General features: G+C 36.9%; 1 protein-coding gene and 1 non-coding gene across 5 annotated transcripts in view; one reads left to right on the plus strand and one right to left on the minus strand.

The window, feature by feature from the left end:
* CEP350 (centrosomal protein 350) overlaps positions 1 to 13242 on the plus strand; it is a 119508-nt gene that overhangs the window by 86482 nt on the left and 19784 nt on the right. For 3 of the 4 annotated variants that reach the window (XM_008145908.3, XM_054712290.1, XM_054712288.1), the window contains exons 29-32: positions 4314 to 4525; positions 6705 to 6849; positions 7801 to 7961; positions 10909 to 11045. In XM_008145908.3, the coding sequence (XP_008144130.2) occupies positions 4314 to 4525; positions 6705 to 6849; positions 7801 to 7961; positions 10909 to 11045 (655 nt within the window). The remainder of the gene's footprint in view (positions 1 to 4313; positions 4526 to 6704; positions 6850 to 7800; positions 7962 to 10908; positions 11046 to 13242) is intronic. The other variant, XM_054712289.1, reaches the window with a different exon arrangement.
* LOC114233144 (U6 spliceosomal RNA) lies at positions 2651 to 2757 on the minus strand. Its single transcript, XR_003619288.2, has one exon. It is a non-coding gene; the product is annotated as a U6 spliceosomal RNA (small nuclear RNA).

The following is a 13242-nucleotide window of genomic DNA, read 5'->3' on the forward strand; positions in this document are numbered from 1 at the left end:
GGAGTGGCTCCCGTTGGTTGATTGTCAGCCTGTACACTGAAAGGTGGCTGGTTTGATTCCTGGTCATGACACATACCTGGGTTGCAGGTTCAATCCCCAGTCGGGGCATGTACAGAAGGCAACTGATGGATGTTTCTCATATCGATGTTTCTCTCTCTCTCTAGGCATGTCCTCTGGTGAGGGTTAAAAAATAAACTTTTTTTAAATAGACAAAAGAGCAGACACTTCACAAATGAAGAACTCCAAATAGTCAATAAACATATGAAAAGATGCTCAACTTCATTAGTATCAGGGCATAAAACCATAAAGAAATGCCATTGCATACCTGAATACATTTCCCCAAATTTGGTGGCTTAAAAAGTTTTTTATTTTCTCACTTCTGGATGCCAGAAGTACAAACTCAAGGTGTTGGAGGGACTCTTGATTCCAGGAGACAATTCTTTCATTCCTTCTCCTAGCTTCTGGTGGCTAAGCTATAGGCATTCCTTGTATCTGCATAATTCCAATCTTGCATAATCATCTTCTTTGTGTCTGTCTTCTCTTGTCTCATAAAGAAACTTGTCATTAGATTTAGGGCATACCCACATAATCTAGGATGATTTCATCCTGAGATCCTTAATTACATCTGCAAAGACCTTTTTTCCAAATAAGATTAGATGTCTTGGGGTGGCGGGTGGGGTGTCATCATTCAAGCCATTTACAATACTAATTAAACCTGTTCTTATGTAGGTGAAACAAAGAACGCCATTCCATTTCTGGGTATATACTGAAAAGAACTGAAAACAAGTTTTCTAAGAGATTTGCACACTCATGTTTATAGCAACATTATTTACAATAGCCAGAAGATAAAAGCAATCTGGTGTCTATCAGTAGATGAATAGATATATAAAATGTAGTATGTACATGCAATGGAATATTCAGCCTTAAGAAGGAAGGAAATTCTGACACATGTTATAACATCAATGAATCTTGAAGACATTATATTAAGTGAATTAAGCCAGTCTTAAAAAGACAAATATTTTATTACTAGAGGCCTGGTGCATGCATTCATGCACTGGTGGAGTCCCTCAGTGTAGCCTCAGGGATCAGGCTGAAACTAGCAGTCCAGTGCTGCCTGCTGCTCCTGCCTGCCTCTTCTCATCCCAGCCCCACTGTGCCTGCCACCGCCACCGCCACCGCCCAGTAGGCTTGCTACCACTCCACTGTGGTCTCTGGGCTGCAGTTGCCAGCTGTGAGCCCTGCATCTGGCACTCAATGGTCAGCTGAGTGGCACTCCTGCTGTGGGAGTGCACTGACTACCAGGGGCAGCTCCTCTGTTGAGCGTCTGCCCCCTGGTTGTCAGTGAGTGTCATAGCGACCAGTCAACCGGTCATTCGGTTGTTCGGTCAACTGGTCACTTAGGCTTTTATATATATATAGATTCCACTTATATGAGGTACCCTTGAGTAGTCAAATTCATAGAGATAGAAAGTAAAATCATTGTTGCTAGGGCCTTTGGGGAGAAGAGGAGAGAATGGAGAGTTAAAAGTACAGAGTTTCAGTTTGAGATGATGAAAAAGTTCTTGTGCTGATGGTTGTACAACAATGGGAATGTACTTAATTTCACTGAACTGTATGCTTAAAAGTGGTTAAGATTGTAAATTTTGTTATGTGTATTACCACAACTTAAAAAAATTAATGTTTTAAAAGTCGAGTTGTATAGTAAAAGGTCTAGAAAGACACACAAAGCAACCCTACTTGACTGGAAATTGGAAATTGGGCCAATGAAAGTGGTTGGGAATAATTGTATAAACTAATCACTTTACATACATCTGCACAGTTTCAAGGTTGTTTGTTTTCTACTATGTTCTTGTATTATTTTTATGACTTAAAAAATAAGAGAAAGGAAAAAAAAAAAAAGAGAGAGAGAGAGAGAGAGAGAGAGAGAGAAGACTTCCAAAATGAAGTCTTCCACAGACAGCAGATTGGAGAAGCTTTGGTGGTTATCTGTCAGGAGGTAGTAGTACAGGTGACTTTCATTATTTTCTTTGTACAATTTTTATATTGTTTCAACTTTTAAAATGAACATATGTTATTGTTATTGAACAAAAATAAAATATGTTGAAGGACATAAAGCCAAAATGTAGAGGATTCTTCTATTGCCTACTACCTAAAAATTAAATCATTTTCTAAACCATTTAAAATTTATTCACAGTCTATTTTGGAATAGGTGAATATCCTTGAGGATTTTTAGAATTCCTTCATTTAACCATTCTGATTATGCTACACATGCACAATATAAAAATATACCTTTTTATTTATTTGCTTGTTTGTTTATTTATTTTTATTGTCTAAAGCTTTACATATGTCTCCTTTTTCCCCAATTGACCTCCTCCCCCTATCCCCAGCCATTCCCATCCCAGGCAAGCCCCCACTGCCCCAGTGCTTGTGTCCATTGGTTATGCTAATATGCATGCATACAAGTCCTTTGGTTGCTCTCTAACCTCCCTGCCACCACCACCATTTGTCTCTGTATCTATTCTTGTTCATCAAATTATGTTGATCATTATATCCCACATATGAGTGAGATCATGTGTTATTTATCTTTTTCCGACTGGCTTATTTTGCTTAGCATAATGCTCTCCGGTTCCATCCATGCTTTTGCAAATGGAAAAATATGAAACACTTCACGAATGTGTGTGTCATCCTTGCACAGGGGTCATGCTAATCTTCTCTGTATCATTCCAATTTTAGTATATGTGCTGCCAAAGCAAGCACTAAAAATATACCTTTTTAAAGTTTGAACTGAAGTGCTTTTAAATATCAGGTTATCCTTGTTTATTGTTAAAGTAAGACATTCTTGGGGTATAGGTATTTCTTACGTTAAAGTTATTTTATAGATTTCAGGCCCAAAATCTTAAGTGAGGTTTAGAATTAAGTATATCAAATGTTAGCATTACTGACCCCAAAGTATAATATAACCAAAATTTTGTGGGGCATTGTATCTGTAGATACAAAGAAAGAAAGTAATCGCCATTCTTAAGATTATACAATACTAGAGGCCTGGTGCACGAATTAATGCACAGGTGGGGTCCCTTGACCTGGCGAGCGATCGGGGCTGATCAGGGCTGTCTCGTCCAGCCCCGATCAGGGCCAATCTGGGCCGGCCGGCCACGGGGAGGGACCGACCGCAGGAGGTTGGCTGGCCATAGAAGGTTGGCTGTGGGAGTGCACTGACCACCAGGGAGCAGCTCCTGCGTTGAGCATCTGCCCCCTAGTGGTCAGTGCGCATCATGTTCACTGATCGTTAGGTTGACCAGTCATAATAGTCACTTAGGCTTTTATATATATATAGATAATGTCAAGAATTTTCTGCTTAGCCCTGACTGGGTGGCTCAGTTGATTGGAGCATCGTCCCATGCGCCAAAAGACTTGTGATTTGATTCCCAGTCAGGGCACACACTTAGGTTGTGGGTTGGTTCTATCCCTAGTCTGGCTGTATACATGGGGCAGCCAGTCCATATGTCTATATGTGTCTGTCTGTCTGTCTGTCTGTCTCTCTCTCTCTCTCTTCCTTTCTCTCTAAAAATCAATTTTGCAAAAGCATATCCTTGGGTAAAAGTTAAAAATAAAAGCATTTTCTGTCTAGTGTCAAACATATTTCTGTTTTCTTAGAAAGAGCACAGGCCACAATGGACAGGAAATTCCAGAGGCAAGACAGTGCTACAAATTCTGAAAGTGCTAATTTAAGTTTAGAGTGTATCTCCATTGGTGCATAAGCCATACTTTACTCATTTTTATTGCTATGTAGCATTTCATTGTATAAATATACCATAATTTATTCTTTTTACTGTCAATAGACATTTGCATTTCTTCCAGTTTTTCACCATTATAACAATCCTGCTAATGACCATGTATATATCTCCTGCTGTTTATATGCAAGATTTCTCTAGGATGTATACCTAGGAGTAGATTTGCTAGATCATAGAGTTTTCATCTTTTCCAAATTCTACCAAATTGTCTTCCAAAGTTATTGAACCAATGAATATAAGAGTTGTGATTGCTCTTCATCTTCACAAACACTGAGGGTGTCAGTAACTGTCATTACTGATTATATGTTATATATAATCTCTCAGTTTGTGTGGACCAAAATTCTTAATTAGACTAATAGACTTTATAGTAAATAAATGTGGTTCATTAAATGATAGGACTAAAAACTTATATTTTAATACAACTAGTGAAATTATGCTAAAAATAAATATAAAGTATAACAGTAGAATATTTCCATTGACCAAGATTGTGTACTTTTTCTTGTTTTCACCCTCTATTTCTAGAAATAGCAAGTGAGGCGGAATCACCAGTACTTTCCTACTCTCATCTGCACAGTGAAAGCTCTATTCCAGAAGAATTGGGCAGCCCTGCTGTTGAATATAGACATTCGGAGTCTATAGTTCAGGAGCAGCCTGGTAGTCCAGATCACAGTATACTTACTGAAGACATGGTTTTTTCACAAGAACTGGAATCTTCTACTTCTCCTAGTAAACATGTAAGTTAATATATATTTACTAGAGGCACAGTGCACAAAATTCTTGCACTCGTGGGATGGGGGTCCCTCAGCTTGACCTGCACCCTCTCACAGTCTGGGAGCCCTTGGGGGCTCCCCCCAGTGGGGAGCGGGCATAAGCCGTCAGTCAGACATCCTTAGCTCTGCCCTGAGGCGGGAGAGGGTCCCGCCACTGCCGTTGCACTCACCAGCCGCGAGTCTGGCTTCTGGCTGAGGGGCACTCCCACTGTGGGAGTGCACTGACCACCAGGGGGCAGCTCCTACGTTGAGCGTCTGCCCCCTGGTGGTCAATGTGCATCATAGCGACCGGTCGTTCCGCCATTCAGTCGATTTGTATATTAGCCTTTTATTATATAGGATGTGAAGAAAGAATAGCATTTCCCTTAGGAAAATCAGTCAGATTGACGTGTGTGACAACATCTGAAAAATTTGGATGATAGATATCATTTCTTTATCCAATGAAGAGCCCATTCCATGTTATGTTGCAAAATATTCCAATGCTTTGTGCACATACTTGAAAACAGAGCTTTTAGGTTGTAAAAAGATTCTAATTACATTTTCATATTAGTGATTTCTTGGTTATTATCTGTAAATGGGCTTATTGTATATATAATTCACTTGTTACATGATTCCTACCTTCCAGAAATTTGCAACCAAACTATGCCTTTTTACACAATCTTATTTATCACTTGATATAAATTGATTAGATTTTACCTGGCATCCTTATTGAGGTTCAGGATAGCTACCATCTGATCGAATACAAAACATTCGTGTGTTTTTTTCCTCACAAGAAAATATATAAAGAAAATCAAAATTAGTGTGCCTTAAAGTGGTTTTTATAATAAAAATAATATTTATTGAGTACTTAAGTTACCAAGTGCCAGGAAGTATGCTAAATGTCTTATGTGGATTAACCTCACAGTGCTCACCCAGAAGCTTGGCAGGCTAGGAAACTTGTCCAGAGTCACAGGTGTAGGAAGTGATTGATAGCAAGGAATCAGATCAGGCATTCTCACTTCCAGTTGACATCAAGATAGAAAGTATGTCCTTCGTAAATCTCTTGTGGGCAGTCTTCTTATGCTGTTTTCTTCCTTCCCTCTCTTCCTTCAATACTAAGGAAGGGAAGTTTAGTTAACATCCATCACTTCATATAGTTAGCAAAATTTTTTTTCCTTGTTATGAGAATTGTTAGGATCTACTGTTTTTTTTGTTTGTTAGTCCTTACCCGAGGATATTTCTCCATTGATTTTTAGAGAGAATGGAAAGGAGAGGGAGAAAAAGAGGGAAACATCAATGTGAGAGAGGCACATCTACTGGCTGCCTCTCGCACACACCCTGATCAGGGCTGAGGAACGAATCTGCAACCAAGGATTGTGCCCTTGAATGGAATTGAACCCAGGACCCTTCAGTCTGCAGACTGACACTCTGTCCACCGAGCCAAACCAGCTAGGGCAGCAACTTTCAAGTATACCAAACAGCAGTGTTAACTACAGTCATCCTGTGCCACATTACATCCCCAGTGTTTATCTTATAACTGGAAGTTCATATCTTTGACCACCTTCACTCAATTCTTTAATTCCCCATCTTCCTTATCTGGTAACCACAAATCTGATCTATTTTTTCTGTGAGTTTGGTTTTCTCTTTTTAGATTTCACATACAAGTGAGATCATGTATTATTTGTTTTTCTCTCTCTCTGACTTAATTTCACTTAGCATAATGCCCTCAAGGTCTGTCCATCTTATCATACATGATGTACCATTTATTTGTTGATGGAGAACAGCCATATGATCCAACATTTACACTTCTGGCTAGATGTCCAAAGGAAACAAAATCACTATGTTGAAGAGATAGCTGTTAACACCCTAATTTAGTATGTTTTAAATTAAAAAGAATAAGAGGTAATATCACTTAAACAATAATTATTACTAGTTCATTATAAACATCTTTTCAAGTATGTTTTTTATAACTTTTTTCTGTTCCTTTAAAAAATTGAGGTCTTATCCTTTATAAAATTTATAAAGTGTTTTTTCATTTTTTATGTCATAGAGTTATTTAAAATTCTTTGTAAATAATATCTTTAACTGGTTAGTATCTGGAGTTTTAAATAGAATTTACAACTATTTCACAGACCAGTTCTCATTTAGTTTTCTGTTTGCACAGTCACCTCCCAAAAGCTGCACGTCTGTGTCAAAGCAGGAGTCCAGCAAAGGAAATCATAGGATTGGCGGACAATGTCATCCACCTGTCAAATCCCATCAACCCAGTTACAGTTGGTCAGATGAGTCATTATCTATGACACAGTCAGGTAAGATTAATAAAGAAGAGTTTTTTACTTTGTACCATACTTGAATTTCCTTAATAAGCTTTGTCTAACCATATGTTGGTATGATGTTATCCTTTGTTGCATTTGCTAATGAGCCTTTTTTTCTTGCCAGGATTAAATTTCATATATAAATTTAATTGATAGTTAATTATATCCCAATTACACTAAATATGGCAAACTTAGATTCTCTGGTGTTAATGGGCATCATTTATTCATCGGGCATTTGTAGTATTTTTTTTTGTCAGGCATGCTTATGTGTTCCTATTGTGCTCTGTGCTTCCGCTTGTTACACCAGGTGGCACATCAGTTGTAGCCAAATGTTATCTAGCAGGTCTCCCCTCCTAGAATACAGACTCCTGGAAAGGGGAGTCTATGTTTTGTTAACGGTTATAGCACCAGAATCTAGCAGGTCCTTTGCATTGCATATGGTAGGTATTTATTAAACGTTTCTTGAATGAATTAATGATGACCATGAGGAGAGACGGGAGGTGATGAAGCAGGATAGCAAATCACTAATACATTTTTTTTCAGAAGCTCAAATTTCTTCTTTTTAAATGTTTGGTTGACTTTGCCTTTTTTTTTTATATATTTTATTAATTTCAGAGAGGAAGGAAGAGGGAGAGAGAGAGGTAGAAACATCAATGATGAGAGAGAATTGCCTGCAACCTGGGCATGTGCCCTTGACCGGAATCGAACCTGGGACCCTTTAGTCTGAAGGTCAACGCTCTATACACTGAGCCAAATCGGCTAGGGCTGCCTTTTTTTTTTTTTTAAGATTTATTTTTCACTGACCATTTACTTAATATTATTTTGTATTAGTTTCTAAACTGGCTTTGTTTAAATGGAATATTACATTGTTGCTTTTCATTAGTAGTTATTGAGTTAACTTTATTTTTAAGTTAAAATTAAGTAAAAGATTTGTATCTCTTTCAGAAACTACATCTGACCAGAGTGACATTGAAGGTAGGATCAGAGCTCTAAAGGATGAGCTGCGGAAAAGAAAATCAGTTGTGGACCAGTTGAAGAAAGAACAGAAAAAAAGGCAGAAGGAAAGACTAAAAGCCCAGGAAGCCAGCCTGATCAAACAGTTAGAGGTTAGAGATGGGGGGAAGGTGTTCATAATGTCAGGGCTAATGCAGATGTGATGCCCCAAATGTTTTTAATATATTAAAAAAGAATGAATTAGGATTTTTCAGTATTACTTGCATGCCACATTTTATTCTAACTCTTAAAATAAAAATCTGAGGCTATCTAAACAAACTCTTGCTTATAACACTAAATTAAATATTAAATTAAAATAGTAAATATTATAATAGTATTAAAATAAATACTAAAATGAATTAAAGTATTATAATAAGGTCTTTTTTCTGAATAGAAAGATTATACCCATGAAAGAAAGATTACTATCCATGCTCTTTTAAGCAAAGAACCATTAGGTAATTAATTCTAGCTATTGGAATTATTACTGCCCTTTTCCATTGATTTTTAAATTTTTTTTTAGAAAGAGCTGAAAGGAAGGAGGGAGTGGGGAGAGAGAGAGAGAGAGAGAGAGAGAGAGAGAGAGAGAGAGAGAGAGAAACATTGATGTGAGAGACACATCTATTGGCTGCCTCCTGCACATGCCCTGACCAATGGGGGTGGGAATCCTGCAACCCAGGTACTTGCCCTTGACTGGGAATTGATTCTGCAATGCACTTGTCCAGGCCAACACTCTAACCATTGAACAAACTGGCCAGGCTGTTACTGCCTTAAAAAACTTTTTTTTATTGTTAGAAGAATGATGTTTCATGCCACACAACTTATTAGTACGGCTCTTTGTACTATTTGGATGGTTCTTAAATAACTCTAAACTTGACTTTTCTCCCAAAAGCTATCAGCCTTCCTTGATTCTGTGGGCTGGAAACCTGATTTTGATAGCTTCCTCATTCTGTTTTCTCCTATCCATTTAGTCACCAGATGCCATTGATTCCTTTTTTATAAAGCTTCTTGCTTGTCCTTTCCTATTTCTGCTGCCATTAGACTATTTGGCAGTATTTGACCTCTTGCCTCTACTGTCTGTTTAAGCCTCTTCAATGTCCCTGCCTCTGGTTGCTTCCCTAGTGCTTGCATACATTTTGCCAGCCTAGTGTTCATTATAGAATTGGTTGGAACTTCCACTCATCACAAGAATCCCTTCTCGTGGCATCACCAGAGAAGATCATTCAGTTTCTACCCAAACACTTCCAGTAAAGGGAAATTGCAAATTATCAAGGCAGTTGGTTTCATTGCTGGACTCTAGGTGCTTTAAGTATTAGAAAGCTCTTTGTTAGATTTAGCCAAAATTTCTGTCCTTTTAATTGTCCTCTTGGTAATACCAAACGTGTTTGTCGTACATTTTTTAATTAAATTTATCAAATATTCAAGTCCCCGTTTATGTGCCCAGAAGTCAGCTAATTACTTTATATGTATTTTTCATTTATTCTCAAAGAAACGAAGTGTGAATATTACTATCGCTGTTTTGTATATGAGGAAACTGAGTTTCAGTGAGATTAATGATATCCAGGGACACATAGTTTAAATGTGGTAAAGCTAGGGTTTTAATCTAGCTCTAATTCTAAATCCTATGTCCTTACTGTTTTACTACACTGTCTTCCACCTGGAAAATGGCCTGCTAGCAGACCTACAAAAAATAGACAGTTACACAGTGAGATTGGGGACTGGGGTTGAAACTAACAGATGTTTAGAATTAAGAAAAAGTGTTTAAGATACTGTGGTCATACTGGGAAATTCATGTTGGAAAGTAGTGAGAAACCAAATTTAAATATAAAGAATCATGTTGAGGACCTTAGAAATTAGACTGATGAGTTTGGACTTCATCATGTGGCTCAGTAGTCTTCAACCTGACTACACATTGGAATTAACTGAGGAGCTTTTTGAAAAATACAGATATCCAGTCTCACTCCTAGAGAGTTTGATTTAATTGGCCTAGGGTGGGCCCCAGGATTTAAAAGCATTACTATAGGTAACGAGCCTTTGAAAGCTAAAGGAAATCTATTAGACTGAATAGCATTGCTCAAAAATGTTCATTCATGGATATGTTAGCCAGAAAGATCTCTAGAGAAGTGCATAAGGATCTATTTTAGTCAGCATTTTATTAAATGGTTTGAATAAAGACCAAAGAAAGTTCTGTGTTTAGGTTTTCAAAGTATAGTATATGATGTAGAAATATATAATCATAGCGATTCACATTTTGAAAAGAGTCTTTTGGATTTTATTTGATCACAGATTTACTAAGTATATAATAAGTATCACTTTCAGATCTAAGACATCCTCATCCTCGTATATACCTAGTGAGCTAGATAATCTAGCTTTAGTATATGTTTAATACCAGAAGTTACTTTATTAAAACATTAAGACTTCAAAGGAAGGTAATATGGATAGTAGGAGTTGTAAAACTAGGGCTTTTAGCTTAGAAAACTAAGGGTAAATCTAATATATGGAGAGCTTGCCTTAGATTTCATACAAATTAGAATTATAAATGAAGAAAGTTTTATTTACAGAATGGCTAATAACTAGGAAACATTCTCTGCGATTCTGAGCTATCCTACTCCCAACCACACCTTTCTCTTTAGGATGTGTATTTCTAGTAAGTGCTACCCCTTAAACCATACTACCATTGAAACTCAGCATAATGGCTAACTTCTTTAAAAGTCCATGGGAAGTATTAGGCCATCCTTTAAAGAATAATTATATCAGCTGAAGAAGTTTTTTAATGTGTCAGGGCCTGAATTATTGCTTTATAAGTATTAAGATTTTGCAGATTGAGACTTTATCATTTCCTAATTGATATTAGGATTACAATTCTACGTCTTGCTTTTATACATAGACTATTTCAAGAAGGTTATACAAATAACTCTTGATAGAGATCTCAGGAACAATAATGATGCTGGGAGAAAGATTTTTACATCTTACTGTTTTATATTTTATAAAATACACTATTTTTTAATTTAAAATAGTTTTTAAAATTCTATATAGTGATGCCTCTGATTTTCCTAAACTTAGTCATATGATGAATTCATTAAGAAAACTGAAGCCGAGCTTAACCGAGATTTGGAAACATCACCAACAGCCAAGCCTCAGATTAAAACGCTCTCCTCAGCTTCTGAAAAACCCAAGATCAAGCCCCTTCCACTACACAGGTAGAAATTTTTGATAACTTCTCTATATTCTGCCTTGTTTGAGAAAAGAATAAGGAAAGACTTTTAGTAGAAGCTATCTTAAATAACTGAAATTGTAATAGTAAAAATATTGGTTTATATTTTTAGTTTCACTGAAGTAAAATTATTATATATGATATAACTAAAAATCAAATTTATAATAAGGTACAGACTTTAAAATATATTTTGAATCCTGAAATCTGATAGGTGCAATGAAAATAGTATTCTCTAATATTGCTAATCTTAGCACTGTAAGTTTGTATAGACCTTTTGAAAAACAATTTGCCAGTGTTTCAAAAGTAAAAAAAAATTTTGTAACTTTAAAAAAGTATATATTTTTTTATTGATTTCAGAGAGGAAGGGAGAGGGAGAGAGAGATAGAAACATCAATAATGAGAGAGATGCATTGATCAGCTGCCTCCTGCACGCCCCTTCCTGGGGATTAAGCCCGCAACCTGGGCATGTGCCCTTGACCAGAATTGAACCTGGGACCCTTCAGTCTGCAGGTCAATGCTCTATCCACTGAGCCGGGTAGGGCAAAAATTTGTAACTTTTGACTCAATAATTCCACTTTGGAAAGTCTAGCTTGAGAAAATATGGGCTACCAGAAATCTCTATTTGAAAGAATATTGTTTATCACAATATCCTTTATATTAATAAAACATTGGATGCAATCTTTATGCCCAAAAATGAGTGAATAGCCCAATAAATTATGGTTCTTTTCAGGATAGAATACTGTGCAACCAGTAAATGCATATACAGAAGACACTGAGTAGCAACATAAGAATGCATAATCCTATATCCTATATAATAAAAGCCTAATATGCAAATCAACTGACCAGTGGAAGGACGGGGGGGCGGAGCCAGCAAGCAGGCGGCCGCAGGGTGGTGGGGGTGGGGCTGGCGCTGCCCCCTGGTGGTCAGTGCGCTCCCACAGAAGGAGCATCGCTCAGCCACAAGCCGGGCTGTTGGCTGGCGAGCACAGCAACAGTGGCAACAGCACTAAAGCCATCAGTCAGACATCCCCCAAAGGCTCCCGGACTACGAGAGGGTTCAGGCCGGGCTGAGGGACCCCCCTCCAGTGCATGAATTTTCATGTACCAGGCCTCTAGTATGACATATAAAAAAGTGAGGTTGTAATATTCAAACTAAATTTTGAACATTGAGTAGGGCTTAGGCAGTCAGTGGGACTAGGAAATGGACATTTCAGAGAGAAGAGTATTCATGAATGACCAAAAGCATATAATAGAAGCTGAACATAACATTTTGCTGGAGTGAGAAGCAACCAGAAAAACAAAGAAAAATTGTGATAACTTTACATATATTTATTTTTAGTAGTTCTGTTTTATTTTTTAAATGTAAAGCCTTTAAAGGTTTTAAAAAAATATTTTTGAAAATGTTTTCTTTGTTACAAAAGTAATACAGACTCATTACAATTAAATTAACAATACCTGAGTTTGAATCTTGGTTCCAGTACCAGCTAGCTATTTAACTTTGGTCAAGTTATTTAATATCTCTGTGCTTCAGTTTTTGTTTTTTTAAAAAAATTTTATTAGTTTTTAGAGAGAGGAAGAGAGAGAGAGAAACATCGATATGAGAAACATTGATCAGTTGCCTTCCACATGTGTCTCAATGGGATTGAACTGCACCTGGGTATGTGCCCTGACTGGGAATTGAATCTGCCACCTTTTGGTGTACACGATGACGCTCCAACCAAATGAGCCACACTGGCCAGGGTTGTGCTTCAGTTTTTTAGTAGAGATTTATATTCCTGTAATAACACCTTACTAATGAACATGTTAATGAGGGTTAAAATACTTAACTTAGAATAGGGCCTAGCACATAATTAGGACTATGTATTAGTTATTATTATTATTAGAATATTCAGGAAAGCAATAAAAAAAAGTTTAAATCATAACCATACCTAGCTCTCCCAAAAAACTAAATATCAACAGTTAGATATATTTCTTTCTAAGATTTTTTGTGCTTAGATCTTTGTGTATTTTTGTTACTTTTTTTTTTCATTATAAACTGTAAATTTTATTTTAATTTCTACATAATATACTATTGAATGGTTTTAGCGTTTTATTAATCAAGCTACTGAAGGATTTTTATCAGATTGATACAAACGTATTTGTGTGTGGAGAGATCTTTCTGACTACAATATGAAGGAAAGGTA

The sequence above is a fragment of the Eptesicus fuscus genome, chromosome 22 (assembly GCF_027574615.1).
Source record: "Eptesicus fuscus isolate TK198812 chromosome 22, DD_ASM_mEF_20220401, whole genome shotgun sequence".
In the NCBI taxonomy this organism is placed as follows: domain Eukaryota; kingdom Metazoa; phylum Chordata; class Mammalia; order Chiroptera; family Vespertilionidae; genus Eptesicus; species Eptesicus fuscus.